Source organism: Ornithodoros turicata, chromosome 2 (genome assembly GCF_037126465.1).
Source record: "Ornithodoros turicata isolate Travis chromosome 2, ASM3712646v1, whole genome shotgun sequence".
Lineage (NCBI taxonomy): Eukaryota > Metazoa > Arthropoda > Arachnida > Ixodida > Argasidae > Ornithodoros > Ornithodoros turicata.
In genome coordinates this window covers 63,888,926-63,907,733 of record NC_088202.1, presented here as the reverse complement: position 1 = coordinate 63,907,733, position 18,808 = coordinate 63,888,926, and the positions used below count along the sequence as shown (strand labels likewise).

General features: G+C 45.9%; 1 protein-coding gene across 2 annotated transcripts in view; it reads left to right on the top strand.

Moving 5' to 3' along the window:
* The window catches only part of LOC135385497 (putative serine protease K12H4.7), a 60,023-nt gene that overhangs the window by 28,642 nt on the left and 12,573 nt on the right, over window positions 1–18,808 (top strand). For both annotated transcript variants that reach the window (XM_064614845.1, XM_064614844.1), the window contains 2 exons: window positions 4,926–5,031; window positions 5,109–5,295. In XM_064614845.1, coding sequence (XP_064470915.1) covers window positions 4,926–5,031; window positions 5,109–5,295 — 293 coding nt within the window. The remainder of the gene's footprint in view (window positions 1–4,925; window positions 5,032–5,108; window positions 5,296–18,808) is intronic.

The window sequence follows — 18,808 nt, the reverse complement described above, 5'->3', positions numbered from 1 at the left end:
TAGACGTGTTTGAAATTCAAACTTACAGATTAACATGGCTTCTATGGCTGCACGCAGAGAAACAGATACTCATGGAACGATGCGGCAGCACCAGAGGACACGTGTTTCGCCGTGTTTGCGGCTCGTCGGCCCTGGGTAGCTGCGCATCGTTCCGAATTGGCGAACCAGGGGTCACTCAGCGAGCGATATACACCTGGGAGGGTGACTGAGCACTCCTCAATGCCACAGTGCAAGCCAGTGAATTGTAATGCAGAAAAAAAAGCCATCAAAGAAACAAATAAATGATACTAGACGTGTTTGAAATTCAAACTTACAGATTAACATGGCTTCTATGGCTGCACGCAGAGAAACAGATACTCATGGAACGATGCGGCAGCACCAGAGGACACGTGTTTCGCCGTGTTTGCGGCTCGTCGGCCCTGGGTAGCTGCGCATCGTTCCGAATTGGCGAACCAGGGGTCACTCAGCGAGCGATATACACCTGGGAGGGTGACTGAGCACTCCTCAATGCCACAGTGCAAGCCAGTGAATTGTAATGCAGAAAAAAAAGCCATCAAAGAAACAAATAAATGATACTAGACGTGTTTGAAATTCAAACTTACAGATTAACATGGCTTCTATGGCTGCACGCAGAGAAACAGATACTCATGGAACGATGCGGCAGCACCAGAGGACACGTGTTTCGCCGTGTTTGCGGCTCGTCGGCCCTGGGTAGCTGCGCATCGTTCCGAATTGGCGAACCAGGGGTCACTCAGCGAGCGATATACACCTGGGAGGGTGACTGAGCACTCCTCAATGCCACAGTGCAAGCCAGTGAATTGTAATGCAGAAAAAAAAAGCCATCAAAGAAACAAATAAATGATACTAGACGTGTTTGAAATTCAAACTTACAGATTAACATGGCTTCTATGGCTGCACGCAGAGAAACAGATACTCATGGAACGATGCGGCAGCACCAGAGGACACGTGTTTCGCCGTGTTTGCGGCTCGTCGGCCCTGGGTAGCTGCGCATCGTTCCGAATTGGCGAACCAGGGGTCACTCAGCGAGCGATATACACCTGGGAGGGTGACTGAGCACTCCTCAATGCCACAGTGCAAGCCAGTGAATTGTAATGCAGAAAAAAAAGCCATCAAAGAAACAAATAAATGATACTAGACGTGTTTGAAATTCAAACTTACAGATTAACATGGCTTCTATGGCTGCACGCAGAGAAACAGATACTCATGGAACGATGCGGCAGCACCAGAGGACACGTGTTTCGCCGTGTTTGCGGCTCGTCGGCCCTGGGTAGCTGCGCATCGTTCCGAATTGGCGAACCAGGGGTCACTCAGCGAGCGATATACACCTGGGAGGGTGACTGAGCACTCCTCAATGCCACAGTGCAAGCCAGTGAATTGTAATGCAGAAAAAAAAGCCATCAAAGAAACAAATAAATGATACTAGACGTGTTTGAAATTCAAACTTACAGATTAACATGGCTTCTATGGCTGCACGCAGAGAAACAGATACTCATGGAACGATGCGGCAGCACCAGAGGACACGTGTTTCGCCGTGTTTGCGGCTCGTCGGCCCTGGGTAGCTGCGCATCGTTCCGAATTGGCGAACCAGGGGTCACTCAGCGAGCGATATACACCTGGGAGGGTGACTGAGCACTCCTCAATGCCACAGTGCAAGCCAGTGAATTGTAATGCAGAAAAAAAGCCATCAAAGAAACAAATAAATGATACTAGACGTGTTTGAAATTCAAACTTACAGATTAACATGGCTTCTATGGCTGCACGCAGAGAAACAGATACTCATGGAACGATGCGGCAGCACCAGAGGACACGTGTTTCGCCGTGTTTGCGGCTCGTCGGCCCTGGGTAGCTGCGCATCGTTCCGAATTGGCGAACCAGGGGTCACTCAGCGAGCGATATACACCTGGGAGGGTGACTGAGCACTCCTCAATGCCACAGTGCAAGCCAGTGAATTGTAATGCAGAAAAAAAAGCCATCAAAGAAACAAATAAATGATACTAGACGTGTTTGAAATTCAAACTTACAGATTAACATGGCTTCTATGGCTGCACGCAGAGAAACAGATACTCATGGAACGATGCGGCAGCACCAGAGGACACGTGTTTCGCCGTGTTTGCGGCTCGTCGGCCCTGGGTAGCTGCGCATCGTTCCGAATTGGCGAACCAGGGGTCACTCAGCGAGCGATATACACCTGGGAGGGTGACTGAGCACTCCTCAATGCCACAGTGCAAGCCAGTGAATTGTAATGCAGAAAAAAAAGCCATCAAAGAAACAAATAAATGATACTAGACGTGTTTGAAATTCAAACTTACAGATTAACATGGCTTCTATGGCTGCACGCAGAGAAACAGATACTCATGGAACGATGCGGCAGCACCAGAGGACACGTGTTTCGCCGTGTTTGCGGCTCGTCGGCCCTGGGTAGCTGCGCATCGTTCCGAATTGGCGAACCAGGGGTCACTCAGCGAGCGATATACACCTGGGAGGGTGACTGAGCACTCCTCAATGCCACAGTGCAAGCCAGTGAATTGTAATGCAGAAAAAAAAGCCATCAAAGAAACAAATAAATGATACTAGACGTGTTTGAAATTCAAACTTACAGATTAACATGGCTTCTATGGCTGCACGCAGAGAAACAGATACTCATGGAACGATGCGGCAGCACCAGAGGACACGTGTTTCGCCGTGTTTGCGGCTCGTCGGCCCTGGGTAGCTGCGCATCGTTCCGAATTGGCGAACCAGGGGTCACTCAGCGAGCGATATACACCTGGGAGGGTGACTGAGCACTCCTCAATGCCACAGTGCAAGCCAGTGAATTGTAATGCAGAAAAAAAAGCCATCAAAGAAACAAATAAATGATACTAGACGTGTTTGAAATTCAAACTTACAGATTAACATGGCTTCTATGGCTGCACGCAGAGAAACAGATACTCATGGAACGATGCGGCAGCACCAGAGGACACGTGTTTCGCCGTGTTTGCGGCTCGTCGGCCCTGGGTAGCTGCGCATCGTTCCGAATTGGCGAACCAGGGGTCACTCAGCGAGCGATATACACCTGGGAGGGTGACTGAGCACTCCTCAATGCCACAGTGCAAGCCAGTGAATTTCTCTGTTTCTGAGAATCTGTTTCTCTGCGTGCAGCCATAGAAGCCATGTTAATCTGTAAGTTTGAATTTCAAACACGTCTAGTATCATTTATTTGTTTCTTTGATGGCTTTTTTTTCTGCATTACAATTCACTGGCTTGCACTGTGGCATTGAGGAGTGCTCAGTCACCCTCCCAGGTGTATATCGCTCGCTGAGTGACCCCTGGTTCGCCAATTCGGAACGATGCGCAGCTACCCAGGGCCGACGAGCCGCAAACACGGCGAAACACGTGTCCTCTGGTGCTGCCGCATCGTTCCATGAGTATCTGTTTCTCTGCGTGCAGCCATAGAAGCCATGTTAATCTGTAAGTTTGAATTTCAAACACGTCTAGTATCATTTATTTGTTTCTTTGATGGCTTTTTTTTTCTGCATTACAATTCACTGGCTTGCACTGTGGCATTGAGGAGTGCTCAGTCACCCTCCCAGGTGTATATCGCTCGCTGAGTGACCCCTGGTTCGCCAATTCGGAACGATGCGCAGCTACCCAGGGCCGACGAGCCGCAAACACGGCGAAACACGTGTCCTCTGGTGCTGCCGCATCGTTCCATGAGTATCTGTTTCTCTGCGTGCAGCCATAGAAGCCATGTTAATCTGTAAGTTTGAATTTCAAACACGTCTAGTATCATTTATTTGTTTCTTTGATGGCTTTTTTTTCTGCATTACAATTCACTGGCTTGCACTGTGGCATTGAGGAGTGCCCAGTCACCCTCCCAGGTGTATATCGCTCGCTGAGTGACCCCTGGTTCGCCAATTCGGAACGATGCGCAGCTACCCAGGGCCGACGAGCCGCAAACACGGCGAAACACGTGTCCTCTGGTGCTGCCGCATCGTTCCATGAGTATCTATATATATATATATATATATATACTTCTTGAGCTGAACGTCGCAGAGAACTGCATGCCTATCACACCTCACGTCAGCACCTCCGACCGGCTTACGTGCCATGCACGTGGCTCTTAATTTCATTGGGTCCTGCTAATCTCCTGCTTTTAGTAAATTTAAAGCTCTTCGGCTACTGTTCTAGGAATATAGTATATTGCGGAGTGCGTTGAGAGCCTTTGCTGTAATTTGATATACAGACTTTTGAACTACTGTCTCGTTAAATGGACTCATTCATTAATTGGCCCATGCTTGTCTTTTTCTTAATGACTCTTGGACATCGTGGAGGTCTATTTGTAATGTTTCTCTTTTTTCTCACAGTAATCGAATAACATAAAGCCTCGAATTCTTATTTTTCGTTTCTCTTGTACTTACGTGCCTTGGAGCAGTCTGTGTGTGCGGACTTTGTCGGGACTCACATCTCCATATTTTTTCTGTTTTCAATCAATTAATCGATCGACTGATCGATGTAGTTCCGTCTTACGACACACACGAGGCGCTGCCTTCGTAAGGAACTTGACGCTACCTGCGAACTTTTCAACTAAGCTGCACTAACACCGGAGAACTTATAGAGAGCGCTTGACGACTCTATATGAGAAAAATGAAAGAAAAGAAGTATAGGTGTACATACACATAAACAGACGATAATGAGATGAGTACTGTGGGTGGGATGTCGGTGGGTACGGTGGGCTCGGTGTGCAGTCTGAACGTGCGGTAAAGCAGACTCTGGAGTATTTTATGAAATGAAGTTTAATCATTAAATTGCGTCTAGGCCTGTGGGCTGCGTCTCTATCTTCTAATGAAATTCGGAGCAGTCCCTCGTGCGTCCAGTATGATAAGATCGCCGTTCACGATGAGGTGTAACCCACGCTTCCCTTTTAGGCTGTGTTCGAATCTCAACGCAGAAGACTGGAAAAGCCTGGCATATTTTTTCAGCAATCTTGCTGAAAGTATTGCTGGGGTCGTGCAGTACAACACCCTTTATCCGGTCAGTGCCACTTTTTTAAGCAATGGAATAAATATACTGAAGGCAATTTTCAATTGCACTCATTATATTCTGTGCAGACGACAATCAACAGTGTCTGTCACATGATGACAGATGTCAATGACGAAAAGACGCCTCTGGAGAAGTTCGCGGGGGTCATCTCTCAGATATTGGATACTTGGTCAACATCCTGTCTTGATACTGATTACTATGGACTCATTGACACGCTCAAAGAGAAAGACTTCAGCAGCACAGGTGGTGCGGCAGGTAAGTGTTCTACATATCGTGAACTAGTTCTACTGTGTGCCCCAGTCAAACCACAACAGACGCCTTTGTGAGGTCGGATTTCTGCTCAGTTGACAGACTTACGCGCTGATTCGGACAAAAAGAAGACCAGTCTTCGCGCTGCAGAGTGCAGAAGTGCCTTCATGTGATTTTCGCAGCCGTAGAAATTTAAAGCTCTGCCTGTACGTGATCAGAAAGCTGCACACAGCCGTTGCTGTAAGCTCTTGCTTGCTGAGTTACTGTTGCGTTACTATGGTACTATAGAGCCAGGATAAACATGTAAAAATTGAAATTTACATATGCTTTATTTGGTCCGACCATTTATATAGAATTCGCTTTGAACAACAGCTGGTACTCGAAATTATAAAGCTTACAGTGATAAGTTAACTAAAGAACTGAAAGAGGCAAGGCAATCATATTACCAACGGGTTTCTGAATTCTGTAACGGCAATGGGCACGAATGAATCAATAAATCAATATATGAAAGCTATGTGAGAAAATAAACACAATTATTCTTCGCTCACAACATACCAGTGTTCCAGAAGAAGTCATTGCTAATAGTAAGACAGTTAATGAACACTTTGTGAATCGACAATATGAAGGCAACGTACAGTGCTGGACAAAAGTTTACGGAACGCGCGAGCGGCGTATTTTCTCGTGGCAGAGACACCCTAGCGGCGAGCGGAAGCGGGCGAGTCCACTCGCTCAGAGGGATGGAAGAGTGCGCTTGTGGCGACCCTCCGTGGTAGTAGTGGTAACTTTGATTTCCAGTGTAACGAACGCCAAAATGGTTTCGTTTTCGGTCTACTGCACCGAGCGCGAGTGGCTATCGCGGGAAGGAAGTCTCTCCGCTATCGGAGAGATAACAGGGCGCTAAGATGAACTGAGGTGACAACGGGCTGCAGTGCCTAGTATTTTCTTTTTTTATTATCATTAGGCAAACACAGAAGAAAAGGGCGTGTACCCTTGAACACATACACACAAAGAGGCGGGGGAAGCGATAGTGTCAATACCTTGTCGACCCCCCTTTCGCAGCAATAACTGAGGCCATGCGCACAGGAAGGGAAGCGTATAGTCGACGGACAACGTCCACGTCTTCACGTACCAAGGACCACTCTGCTTCTATAAATTCGCACAGTGCGTCCTCGCTCCTTGTAGGCGTCCGCCTCTTGCTCATCCTATTCTTCAGGATGCCCCAGACGTTTTCGATTATGTTTAAGTACGGGCTCTGCGCAGGCATTGTCAGCTGCATTACGCTGAGGTCGTCGAGAAGGCGTTGGACAGTTTTACTACGATGGACGGAGCTGCCATCATGCTGGTAATGGTAGCACCCATGCAGGAACGGCCCATCCAGAGCATAGTGGAGCAGCGTCCTCTCGACGACCTCAGCGTAATGCAGCTGACATGGCCTGCGCAGAGCTCGCACTTAAACATAATCGAAAACGTCTGGGGCATCCTGAAGTTATAGGATCAGCAAGAGACGGACGCCTACAAGGAGCAAGGACGCACTCTGGGAATTTATAGAAGCAGAGTGATCCTTGCTACGTGAAGACGTGGACCTTGTCCGTCGACTTTACGCTTCCCTTCCTGTGCGCATGGCCTCAGTTATTGCTGCGAAATGGGGGCCGACAAAGTATTGAACAGTATCGTCTCCCCCGCCTTTTTTGTGTGTGTGTATGTGTGTGTTCAAGGATACACGCTCTTTTCTTCTGTTTTTGTCTAATAAAAAAAAGAAAAAACTAGGCACTGCAGCCCGTTGTCACCTTAGTTCATCTTAGCGCCCTGTTATCTCTCCGATAGCGGAGAGACTTCCTTCCCGCGATAGCCAATCGTGCTCGGTGCAGTAGACCGAAAACGAAACCATTTGGCGTTCGTTACACTCAGAAGCAAAGTTACCACTGCTACCACGGCGAGTCGCCACAAGCGCACTCTTCCATCCCTCTGAACGAATGGACTCGCCCGCTTCCGCTCGCCGCTAGGGTGTCTTTGCCCAGAGAAAATACGCCGCTCGCGCGTTCCGTAAACTTTTGTCCAGCACTGTACCAGCGATGGAAATTCCACACACGTTATACATCCGAGACCCTATGTATGTGACCCGAACCACATGCTTGGAAGTAGAAACGCTTTTCGGAAATATGAGAAACAGTGGAAGACGCGACGAAGTTACAAATTAGACCGATAAAGTACGGAATAGACATCTTGGCGCCGGTTCTTACACATATGTACAATTTGTGCCTCCTTTCTGGCGTCTTACCCCGTCCTACGCAGTTGGCTAAAGTAACCGCCCTTTTTAAGAAGGGTGACAAACAGAATATAGTAAATTATCGAAGAGCCTCGGTGTTGCCGCTTTTCATTGAAGGATTGGAATAAAACAATTCATAGCCGTATGTTTTCGTTCTGTTAAGAGCACAAAATAATAACCGAGGCATGCCATGGTGTCAGGAAAAAATAAATCAGCTGAGTTGGCACTGCTTGTTCAAAAAGAATATATCATTGATTCGAAGAGGTAAAAAATGCCCTTGGTGTGTTCATTAACTTCACACAGGCTTTTTATTACATTAATCACGAACGTCTTTTAGCTATGCTAAGTAATTATGGCTTCTGATGACAAATACTTCATCTTTTTACGTCATACTTAGAAAATCGCCTTCAGAACGTCAATGTTCACAACTATGACTCTTCTATTAGGCAAATCATAGCGGGTGTTCCGCAGAGCAGCATCTTGGGGTCTCTTTTCTTAGTCTTCATATAAGTGATGTTATACATGCATGGGCGGAAGCGAATTTTTTTATTTATGCGGGTGATGTTACATTATGATTTTCTTCCAGTACGGTTGCAAAAGATTACTGAACAAGTGCGTAGTGCTTTACTTGAAATCGACAACTGGGCAAAAGCTAATAAATTATAAATCAATGTTAGTAAAACAAAGGCGATCTTGTCCAACAAAAAGAAATACGCGAAGATATACAGTTAGGTCCTGTGGGGAGTTCAGTTTGTACATGGCATCAAAATTTTTAAAGTAATTTTTAATAATCTGTTGAGCTGGGATGACCACGTAAGTCATGAATCGCAAAGCTGTCCAGCATTACTGGAATAATTTCTCGCCACCGTTATTTTCTTCCTACAAATGTCAAGTTCACCGTATACAATTCGCTCTTGCTGTCTTACCTAAACTACGCTCACCTGGTACGGGGTACAATCACTGTTACGAATAAGTACAAAATATGCCCCTTACAGAGTTGTGTTACCCCTATTGTTGAGTTATTTAAGAAATACACTGATTATAAATATATATAAGTTGAATGTTATAGGACGGAAACGGCAACAAATATAACTAACACAAGTATCATGGCGTGTTTCCATTAAGATACACATGGGTACCCAGGTAGACGTTCGGGACACTGGCTTGTTCGCAGCTATCGTACAAATTATTGTTTTCAGAGTATAGGAAATACACTACGACGGATCTAGAATTATCTCAATGATCTTAATGTAGATATACGAGGGGCGTTCAAGTGAAACCGGGACTTTTCATTGTTCGCAAAAGTAAAATGAACTTAGAGGCGAGAAATTAGTTTTATTTCTCAACGTAATCTCCAGCTGCACTAATGCACTTGTCCCAGCGTTTGACGAGGGCTTGGATGCCAGAAGCCTAGAAATCCTTACCGGCGTGTAGCAGCCATGATCGGACCGCATTCTTGACCTCGTCGTCGCAGCTGAAGTGGCAGCCCCCAAGGAACGCCTTCAGTGGACCGAAGAGATGGAAATGGCTGGGGGCGATGTCTGGACTGTAAGGGGGGTGTGGCAGCAACTCCCAGCCAAGTCCCTGTAAGGTTCGTGTAGTGAGATGTGCGCTATGCGGGCGTGCATTGTCCTGTAGAAGGAGAACTCCACTGGTGATGAGGCCCGGCTTTCCGAAACTGAAGGTGTTCATGAATGATAGTGTCCAACGTTCCCACAGAACGGTCCGTCTTTCGAGCCAGTTCGAGACATGATATCCGTCGGTCCTTGAGGATCAGGCGCTCCACAAGTTGGATGTTCTCAGGAACTCTGACACTGGGCTCTGAGCCTTCCAGCAAAATTCCGTAACGTAGGCTAGTTTACGCATAGGAGAATGATCTGCATCGCTATTGGTTGGCGCTGCGGCAGCCTGAAAACCTGCGGGAGCCATACGTGAGGCCGACAACGGCAAGCCCTATCACCACCACCACAACCACCGCTGCAGGAGCCAGAAACAGACGGCAGCCGCCACCACCACCAAAACTGACAATGTTGTTGGTGTTATGGCCTCGCATTGGGATGGTTTTGAGGCTTTTTTGAAAGAGCATCACCCACTGCTGTTCATTTTGCAAGAATGCTTGCACACGCGCATGGCTTGGCTCTTTCCAACATATCTGCCATGTCAGCATCAGCAAAGTTTTTGGTGTTACAGCCTCGCGCAGACTTACGTACGTACTCAAAATACAGTATACTTTTTCTGTATTTTGATACTCTACGCAATACTTTTCTTAACAAGTATTTTTAAAGCAATTAAAATACTTTTTCACTATTTGCTACTCAGTGCCCTAAACGCTCCTGGGTAGTTCCATTTTAAATCGACGAGGGTGGGAAATTGACAATTTTTAATTTTCATGAAAAAAATATATGTTAGATAGCATATCGATCAATGACAAATGCAACAATTTCGAGCTCCATCCGATGAACCGTTTCCGATATGGAGAGGGGGAAATTTGCGGCGGCGAATGTTGCTTCGAATTTTTTCCCAACTTTGGCCTCCTGGCACCGCGCTTCTTGCCTTACCACATCCTTCAAATTTGGCTTATAAAAACTATGGGTTCAAGACAGCACGCAGAAAAAGTCTCGTGACTCCTACTTTAAAGGGGCGCTACGAAAAAATTCCCGAACATAGCACTTTTGGCAAAAAATGTACGATTTCGAATTTTTATTGTTCATGAGCGGGTGCTCGCATTCCCTTGAATGTAGATTCATTAGAACCGCTAACTCATTCTCTAGCGAATGGTGTAGGTATCTTTTATATAACTTCTGTGGTAGAGCGAGCAGACGGCTGTAAGTAGAAGCAACTCGCCAAATTTGCTCATCTTGGACGCCATCTGTGCCAGCCGCTGCAATACTTATTTCGTTAATTTTTGCTACAAAAGGTAGTTCGACATGTCATCTATTAGCTGCAACAAAAACATGTTGCATTATTTTTTTGGTAAGGACTCCACGATTTTGTTTTCCGTAACCATGTTGCGCTGCCGCGGCGGTGGGCGCTTCGCTTCATTCCGCCTGTGGCGGCGGCTCCCTATATTCCATCCCTACATATGGCATACATAGAAACAGGTAACCAGCACGATTTTGGAACCATTTCCAACTCTCATAAAACTGCAGTACACAGGTATAGTGCGCACAAAAATATTTAATTATATTCATGATCCTTCGACCAGGCATGACAGTGTATGATAAAGCAACGCTTATGCCACAGTTCACACACACGGCCACATTGAAAAGCTTGTCATTGGAATGAAGCACACCTCTGGAACACCACATTATCAGAGTTCTCGTTTTCTTTCACCCACATGAGGCAGCTACGTATCCTTGGACGGTTTGGGGCATGCGCCCACTCTTCCTCTTTCTTCCTCCTGAAGCTTGTGATGTGGTCCTGGGGAAGATGAAGGAGCGTGATGTTGGGCATTTTAGTCTGCAGACTTTCAGTGAAGGTCTTAGAGGACTGAATGACATCAGCGGGAGAGGCTCGCAGGTTATGCGTCGTTGCTACGTGCTTTACCAGGCCTCCAACACCGTCGCACGCGTTCTTCCCGTGACCGGGCGCAGAGAAGATCCACTTCTGAATGCATGGGTTCCGGCTCATCTCATAGGCCTGGAACTTATTTTTGAAATGAGCACTAGCTCCATCTGATACGTGCACTCGTTTGGCGTATATGGGGCCGTGCTCATCAAACCACTCGTCGATCAGTTCCAGCGCTAATAATGCAAACGCCGTGTCGTGCCGACTGTCGTCACTTACGACTGCGAAACATAGCGTGTTCCCTCTTGTGGTGACAACACATGTAAAAATAGATATTTGCTGCTTCTTCCAATAATAACCCTGGACCTCGTTGGGAAGAACTACGGACCAATTTTCGGCGAAGTCAAAATGCCATATAACAACGGGTTCTGCGACAGATGACTTCACTTCTTTGATAGCCATCCTTTGCGTGTCTCGGAGAAACGAATGCGTCACGTACTGTCCAATCCATTTTTGAACGGTCCTTATGAAGTTTTCTGGGTCACACGTTGTCCTTGTCAGCATTCCGGACAGCCACAGAGACACATTTACTTCTTGTAAGTCGTCCGCTAATTTTAGAGAGTCGGACGTCAGGCATCTTCCCCCTGGACATGAGTTGCAGGTCCCAAGAAAACAGTTCTTAGTGGGCTGCTCGCACAAGCACATCGCACAAAGTTCATCGCGTGAGAAATGTTTCTCGGACACATCGTTTATAGCAGACACGCAGAAATCGCAGTTAGCGCAGTATCGACAGACGCACTCTTCCCGGTAGGGCGATAAGCTTACGAAGCGTGGCCGCAGGGAGTAGAATGTGGAGAGCCCCACCTTAATCTCCGGGTTATCCCCGCGGAAAACCCTGTAGGCTTCACGTATCGAGCGTGTCATGTATCTCTTCGCCACTGGGTGCTTCTCGCCGCTTTCGCCACGAATCATAATAACATCACGAGGCCGAGGACTTTGAACGGTACACCCCAGCTCGTCTTTGGTATAGTACTGACGCGCAAGTTCGATGTGCTCGGCACTAATGGCATTTCTCTCGCTATAGCCTTCCGGCTGGAACCAAACACAATGGTCCTCTCTTAGCTTGCGTGCTTTCCTAATCAGGTACTCTGTCGCCTCGGGAATAATTCTGGTCACACCCTTGACGGAAAGAGACTTAGGAAGCAATGTCAGAAGGCGGCACCGTTCTTGGATTGATGTGCTGTTCTGGAAAGCTTCCCTCATGTTGACGTGCCATTCTTTACACCTCCTGCATTCTTCATCCTCGCTGGACAATTCTACGTCATACGCTTGAGCAAGGCTTTTCCGGGATTTCTTTGCGAATTCTCGTTGCAGTTCCTGTTGTTTCCGTTTTGCGTAGGACCGCGCTGATTTCACACGCGCTGCGGGCTTCAACGGCGTGATCTTCATGCTCGTTGATGCAATAGCCTCATTAACGTCCTGCACAACATCCTCCGGTGGCACGAACTCGGAGCTGTTAGATCCACTTGAGCGGCCAACGTCGAGGGATGCAGAACATTCGTGAAAGTAGTGGGCACAATTCCCGCAGATATAGTCGCCTGACTGAATATCTCTGGACCTTTCGTACTCAGCGAAAACCTGCTTCACGATGTCCACCCCGAGCTCAGCCACCGCACGAAAATTTCGTTGGTAGTAGATCACACGTTTGTGCTTGTTACGGTAATCCGCACAAACTATTCTTGATGAGGACGACATTGCTGTCACTACCACAGGTACTGAAGTTGGGAGCGTCGCGCACACCTTCTTTCACCAGAGCAGTTTTGGATCGGAGTGACGCTAAGCACAATCCAAGTACACTAAGCGCTAAAGACTTGTGTTACTGAGATCTGAGCCACGAATAACAATGCCCTTCATTCATCTCGACCGAGTAAATACCTCAGGTGGCTGCCCAGCCACTAGGCAGTGTTCCCACGAGTTTCGCCAATTCAGCTGAGGGCCCTCACAGATTATAGCACACAGAAGGTCACTACTGGCACCGAAGAACAAAACAGGATACGACTACCGTCCTGAGATTATCTCTGACCGTCAAGTTCGGACCATGGGAACGGGAATGGAACATGAAACAGCCGCCGCCACAAGCGGGAAGAAGGGATGCACCCGCCGCCGCGACAGCCCAACATGGGTTCGAAAAAAAAATCGTCGAGTCCTTACCAAAAAAAATAATGCAACATGTTTTTGTTGCAGCTAATAGATGACATGTCGAACTACCTTTTGTAGCAAAAATTAACGAAATAAGTATTGCAGCGGCTGGCACAGATGGCGTCCAAGATGAGCAAATTTGGCGAGTTGCTTCTACTTACAGCCGTCTGCTCGCTCTACCACAGAAGGTATATATAAGATACCTACACCATTCGCTAGAGAATGAGTTAGCGGTTCTAATGAATCTACATTCAATGGAATGCGAGCACCCGCTCATGAACAATAAAAATTCGAAATCGTACATTTTTTGCCAAAAGTGCTATGTTCGGGAATTTTTTCGTAGCGCCCCTTTAAAGTAGGAGTCACGAGACTTTTTCTGCGTGCTGTCTTGAACCCATAGTTTTTATCAGCCAAATTTGAAGGATGTGGTAAGGCAAGAAGCGCGGTGCCAGGAGGCCAAAGTTGGGAAAAAATTCGAAGCAACATTCGCCGCCGCAACATTCCCCCTCTCCATATCGGAAACGGTTCATCGGATGGAGCTCGGAATTGTTGCATTTGTCATTGGTCGATATGCTATCCAACATATATTTTTTTCATGGAAATTAAAAATTGTCAATTTCCCACCCTCGTCGATTTAAAATGGAACTACCCTCCTTCCTCGACATGCCGTTTCCCGCAAACTTCCCCGCAGTGCCCACATTTTCAGCTGAGTGGAATTTCCCCATGTTTTTCATTCTTTGTTTTTGGAAATACGCGCATGTGTCATTCATCCTCCTGTACAATAAGCTCGTCCCATGCTTCGTCTTGCTTGTCAAAAGCCCGACCCCTTCATCAGAAAACTGTTTCTATTCATGTTCCCAGGTGAATTCCCATGGGATTAGGTACAAGATAATCCCAGCATTTATTTCCTTAGTCACCAAAGCAATAAACACGCCTCAGAAGTTGAAAGACCCAAGCTGCCATACAGGAGGGGCTACAAAGTTTTGGGTCGGAATATATCACCAAAGTTTATTTGAGCTCACTAAAATACCCAAAACATTACTTGGCACAAAGACCTTGGAAATAAACATTGTGCTTAAGTATGGCAGATGAAGTTTATTCCTTTCAGTTGCACGGCCACATCCGCCAGAATATGCGTTTCACTTGCTGCTAATGCTAAAGTACTTTAAATAGTATCTTAAATACTTGGGTATTTAGTGCTTTACTCAAATTACTTTCAGTTTTGAGTATTTTGTACTCCATTTTAGATGCTTTTTATCATGCATATTTAGCATCTTACTTTAAATACTTTTGCGCATTATTTTGTGCATGTTGCTTTTTTGTATACATTTTGTACAGAACGCTTGGAACTCTTCCTTCGCTTTTTCCAAACCATCTGCAGTGTCAGCATACACAATCTGAAATGGATCACCACGCTGCAAATGGCATTTGACGGTGACATAAAAAATTGTATATGGCAAAGCGACTGTACAAGAGAATTGTACGAGAGTCTTTTTTTTTTCCCTTTTCTGGAAAAGCATTGCTCTACTTTGTTTACTTTTTCTTTTGCTCCTGTCGCTCTGCTGATCCACTCAAATAGGAGTAGCAATGCATAATGTAAAGCCCCGAGACTAGGGAACACGAAGGGACAGACACAACACAAAGTCTCGACTTCGACTTCGTGTTGTGTTTGTCCCTTCGTGTTCCCTAGTCTCGGGGGTTTTACAGTATGCATAATCTTCACCAGCTCGCTTGCTTCCTAGCCATGTTTTCATTGTCAGGAGTAGGAAGTTTGACTTGTTTCTATGAGTTTGTTGTCGGAAAAAGAGTGCATATGCAAAAACGCACTACACGCCACTCTTGCCGTGTATGCTGCCATATTGGCTCCTGTTCAATTGCAATGGTGGAACGCAGAGGCTTTACCACAATTTCGCAGTTTCAGACAAGCGTATCGCAACAGCCTTTTTGAAACCATGCCAGTTTCTTCGGTCATCATTAGCAATGGCAGCCGTAGCTGTGAGTACGGGACAGGCATGCACCACTGCAACTAGAAGCACTGTTGTGGGTCTTAGACTAAGCTGCGCAACCTTGACACAATTATAAAAGAGGGTGGCACAAATGGTGATTTTCAAGTTGAAATCAAATACAAATTGAATATGAATATTTTAAAATCGAAATGAACGAATAATCAAAGCATAAAATGAGCCACGCAAGTCCTGACTGTACAGCATTTTTGCAGTTTCCTAAAACATTTATGGTTTTTCTAATTGACAGACCAAAGTGGGGTTGAGCAGCCATTAGCTTTAATGGTAGACCTTTCCTGATAGAGGTCTTCACATCTGTTTCTGAGTAGTGCAGAAGTTAAAACGAAATACAAAATTGAGAACGGAGGACTATAAAATAGAGGGTGGTAACTTTACACGAATAACCCAGGCAAAATAGAGAGTAGCATGGCAAACGTCAGCATTCGAATTGGGATGCGATTTGTCCAATTTTTAATGGCCCGGAACAACGGAAAAATAAACAGGCTCTTCATGCAGAAACTAAGAAGACAGTGGTGTTTCATATTTCCTAGTATGATCACGATTAGCTGGCGGAGGTACAAAACTCTTGAAGGAAGCAATATTACCTTGAATCAATGTACAGAGACGGAGGAGAACAGATGCAGACGGGAGTCCTGTCTCCCTCTAAGTCTCTTCTCCGTCTCTGCACCATCCCAAACTTAGGGTAATATTGCCTCCTCCAAGGCTACACTGACTCACTTGCATTCTATCTTTATGTCCTCGTTCATTCCATGTCCCAGATGTTGCGCTAGACTGTCCCTGACTTCTTTCAAATAAATTGTGGTTGATTGTTCCCATGCAGCCAATGCTCTCCCGCTTGCAAAAAGAAAATTGCTTTGTGGCCGCTTCTTGAAGACTTGCGAAGGGACATGCGACCTACCTGCTGGAAAAAAAATTCTAACAAAATAGCTTTTTTTTTTTTTTTTTTGCAAATTCTAGCCAGATCTCTTCTGAGTGATGACAAAGCCTAACACTTTCGTGCCATATCTACTGAAGGTTGATCGACACTTTGTGATCGGTGGCTGATCGATAGTTTATGCCCTGAGAAAAATAAAATTCAAAGATTCTTTGAATTTTTATGGAACTCCGCAGTTTTTTCAGAGCCACTCAAACTGTTCAGCACTCTTGCCTAGGGGGCACAGAACATGCTAGAAATATTTCGAGGTGCGCATATTTGGAAAAGTATATGGGAAAAAAAATTGGAAGTTCAGATATACTAGTATTGCTTTTTGACACTTAGTCAGCCGTCAATTGCACAATGAGGTGGTTCTGATAAAATATGAGAAAATTGCATTTCATAGTACACACCTTGATTATTTTTCCACAACGTTTCATAAAAAGACTGCTTTTGCAGTGAAAGACTTTTAGAACTTGACCACTGTCACACACATCCGGCGTTGCCCCGCAATGCTGCTTCAGCTCACAACGCGTCGTCGCTGCTTCCTCCAAACACACTGAAGCACCACCACCCGATTTGCGTTCTTCAGAAACAACGTGTAGAAATTAACCTTCAAACTTCACGTTCTCACGAGAACAGCCTACTTCTGCGGTGCGGTTCAACAGGAGCACTGGTCCTACGGATGTACTTAGGTGACATTGGACACTTACGAGCCATTGAATGGCCATAATCAGTTTAAGCGATGACGGACACGATGCTTACTAACACAAACTCTACGGCGCAAGGCAATAACGTGTGTGAAATAAACAGGGAAAGCACAATAAGTTAACTCTTTCAGCTGCCACAAAAGAAAAAATAACAGAAGCCTCGAACTGTCCAAGTGAAGTGAAGTAATTGAAGGGTCAGGCCCCGCCAAGCTACAGTGTCGTAGCTTTTTGCCTGTACCCCCCTAAACCCTTGGTAAAAAATAAAAATTATGATATGAAGAGCCAGCTCAGCAGGCTGGTGTCGCCTCCAGTTGAAGTGAGCTAGATATAATAGCTGAAGACCCATCGTTGCTGAAGTACATCCTGGTCTCCAGTGCCTCTTGTGTACTGTGCTGCCGCAGAAGGCCACTCTTGTGAATACCTCAAGCGTGGAAAGTTAATTTGTACCAAATGTTTTTGCAGGCAACGTAAATCTGTTTGGGCTGCTCCCGTGTGCGCTTGGCAGCATACTTGGGGTGAAGGAGTCAGGCAAGGCAATGCCGCATGAGTGCGGGGAAGGTCAAGTTCAATCTTTCTTTTTTTTTTTTTTTTGCTGCACATGTTGAACCTTTGCACAGTGGGCATACTTCCAAATGAAATTTATCTCATGTTTTTATCATAACTACCTCAGTGCGCAATTAACGGATGAATATGCGATAAAAAGCAACATTTCACAAATTCATAATTTTTTTCTGATAATCTTCCAAGTCGGTGTGCCTCAAACTATTTTTAACACATTCTGTGCTTCTTATTCAACATCGCTAACCATGATATGTAGCATTATTACATACTAGGTTTAAAAATACGGTAACCACTAAAATAACTTAACATAAACTAAAATAACCATGGCAGGGGTTACCATCTTGCCCACGGTCAAAAACGACGGCAGTGGCTATTTCTAGGAATCTGGTAGCTAATTACCCTGATTTCGAAACATTAAGCCAATCCTCATGTGTTGGCTTTCTGTTGAAGCATTTTCGATATACGCTAACTAGCCTTGTTCAGAGATATATGGCGGGACGGAAAATTAAGCACAAACGCAAATGCGATAAACCTTATTTTACGAAGAATATAAAAGGAATGATCAGGCGGAAATCCGCAGCCCTCTCCACGGTCAAAAACGACGGCAGTGCTTTGAACTATGATCAAATAAAAACGTTATCTAAACGTATTCGTAATGCAATTCGCAAAGGAAAACTGTCATATTTTAAAAGACTTAAGTTGAATTTGGTGGGCAATTCAACAACAACAACAACAACATAGATGAATGGATGATGATGATGTGGGATGTTTCCCTGCGTTGAGTGCAGGACCCTACCCCATTCCAAAAAGGTTCACATGAAAGGATGACGAGGGAAGGAAATCCCTACAGTTCATGAAGGAGGCCGGTGGCCCTCAGAAAGGAAAGAAGAGCGTCAAGTGCACGGCACTGGTGTCCAGGGTTACTCCATGGACCGAGAACTTTGCAGATGTTGAATGGCCTCTGATCCAGCATTTCAAGTTGAGATTTAAAGGCCCGTCGCTCGCGTACGTACTGGCTGCAGTCTTCGAGAATGTGTCGGATTGTTGCCGGTAAACCACAAGTTGTACACAGCGCCGTGGTGCTGTGGCCCAGCCTATACCGGAGTGCAGGGGTGAATGCGACGCTAAGTCGTAAACGACGCACTAGAGACGTAAAGAGGCGAGGGAAACCGCTTGGCATGTCAAATGAAAGCGTTGGGTCAACAGCATACAGAAGCGACCACCGGGTGATGTCATGACACCATTCCTGATGGGCCCAGGGCGACGTCAAAGCGGACAAGAGGGAGCGCGTATCTCCATTCGAAAGTATGATGGAGACTGCTGAGCGGCGATGGTGAGC